The 2,285-nt window shown below is 36.6% G+C and overlaps 1 protein-coding gene across 1 annotated transcript in view; it reads left to right on the top strand.

The window, feature by feature from the left end:
• The first annotated feature begins 254 nt into the window (after positions 1 to 254).
• The window catches only part of FBXO47 (F-box protein 47), a 17,649-nt gene continuing 15,618 nt past the window's right edge, over positions 255 to 2,285 (top strand). The window contains exons 1-2 of the mRNA XM_032791341.1: positions 255 to 450; positions 948 to 1,118. Of these exons, the coding sequence (XP_032647232.1) occupies positions 270 to 450; positions 948 to 1,118 (352 nt within the window). The 5' untranslated portion in view covers positions 255 to 269. The remainder of the gene's footprint in view (positions 451 to 947; positions 1,119 to 2,285) is intronic.

Here is a 2,285-nt window from a genome sequence, read left to right on the forward strand (position 1 = left end):
TGCTATATGAAAAAAAAAGAGTGGTTATACTGGAAAGAAAGGAAATATAGAACAGGAAATTATAAATATTGATTTGGGAGTGTATTGATGTAATTTTGTTACATTTAAAGTAAAACTGTACCTTCCTACCCATGGAGTACGACTTTCATATTCCATTACCATGTCACTCAATCACTTATTTCATTTTATTTCCCTCATGAGTTTCATTTCCTTCCCTATATGCCTTCTGTGTTTCCTTTGCAGGAAAAATTTATGGGACTAGTAGAAGGATGACATCCACTGTAAGTACCAGCTTCACCTTGATTCCCAACCAGAAATACAGGCGCAGTAGCCGTCGCTCCAAACCATTCTGCAACACTGTGGACACAGATTCCGAGTCACTGTCAACTCTCGGGAATTTCAAAGCACTGCCATTAGAGATCTTTCAAATGGTCTTGAAATATCTCTCAGGTGAGGAACGGAGAGAAATTATGTTACTGTCCATAAATGAAAATGATCACATGCAAAAATCCCATTTAGTAAAATGCCAGGTTTGAGACCTATCCTATGGGCCTTGCTCAATAACATTTCACCTTACTACAAACTGAAGGGATTTTCATTATTAGGCTTGTTCATATTCAGCTTGGGTTCCTGAAGAGCCTCATCTCTCTCTCTCTCTCTTTCTCTCTCTCTCTCACACACACACACGTAATGATAGTACTCAGGGAGCTCTTTGAAGTGTTCTTCTGCCCACCTTATATAAATATGACAATTTAACCGATATATGCAAAATCCTGAATGACCATAATTTGTTGGTAAAGGAATTTACAGTAATGACATTTGTCTCTTACGTCTTTCTGAAGTCTCTTGGCCTCCTTGTACTGAGATGTATAGTAAAGTTCTTGACTATTGAGCAGCTGTGTTTTTGCAATAAAGGTTTACAGATATACGGGGTTTTGCTTTTTCAGTGAAGGATATCAGCATGCTAAGCATGGTGTCGAAAGCCATCAGCAACCGCCTTATTAATTACATCTCAACCTCATCAGGAAACAGAAGGCTTTTACTGCAAGATTTTCATAACCTTGAGATATCTGGCAAGAAAGAAGGATCCTGTGTATTAGAACACTACAGATCTCTAGGTGACCTTTATAATAAGAATGGTAACAATTAGGAGAGAACTAAAATCAATTAAAGAGCTTCTACTGTGATATTTAGTGATTGATAGCAGTTTAAAATGGTGAAAATGTTTTCTCAAGTGTATAGGTGTTTGTGACCCTCATTGAGGATGAAATTCATCCTTGTGCAAAGGACCAGCAACAAGGCACATACACACTTAAGTCTCAATTAAGCTTTATGCATTGTGTATATTTCATCATGAAAGAATTCTTTCAACATCTCTTAATTTACTTTTAATCAGCAATAATAATACATACATTATATAAGTATAGACAAAAATAGCATATCTTTTGCTTCTTCCTTATTTAATTTTAAAAGAATATAAAAGGGCAAGTGAAATATAAAAGGGCAAGGTGAGTGGATCTCTCATGAGAATAAGAATGAAATACAAAGAGTATTTCACCTCTATATCAATGCTCAAATCCCACTTAATTCTGGAGTGATCAAGAATCATTACCATCAAAGGCCTGACAGTCTATGTTAAGTGAATTGGCAATCTCATTCCAGTTCCTAGATGGGAAGTAAATTTATCTCAAAAAGCACCATGACAACTGCCACTGATTAACATTCTCCTTCGCAGCCTTATATCAGAGCTCAAAAACTGAAGTGGACTTGATGAGTAAACTTTCCTCTCACCCTTAAGTCAGGGCTGAGATACAATGCGAGAATCATACTGTTGCTGCCCAGGCTGTACTCTTAGTTTCACCCGCGCAACTATAGCCTAGCATGGCAAAACATAAATATAGGTCAAAATAATGTGACTAGTGAGTAGCACTGCATATTTTCATATAAAAAACATTATTTTCTTTTTAACTTTTGCACTAAATTACTACTGAATCTTGGCAGCCAAATTCCCCTTAATCTCCCTCGCCTTCAATCAAAAGCAATGCAGTCTTTCTTCTCTTTTATGCCACTTGAACGGTATCATTTCTCTCCCTCCCCCAATTCACTGTAATCCTTTCTCTAAAAGAGAAACAAATGAAATCACAATTTGAACAATATTGATATAAGCCTCTGTCATAAATAGATAGCTAAGGGTTAATGTTCTTTTACCTGTAAAGGGTTAACAAAGGGAACCAAACACCTGACCAGAGGACCAATCAGGAAACTGGATTTTTCAAAGTCAGGGA

Source organism: Chelonoidis abingdonii, chromosome 21, assembly GCF_003597395.2.
Source record: "Chelonoidis abingdonii isolate Lonesome George chromosome 21, CheloAbing_2.0, whole genome shotgun sequence".
Classification (NCBI taxonomy): Eukaryota; Metazoa; Chordata; order Testudines; family Testudinidae; genus Chelonoidis; species Chelonoidis abingdonii.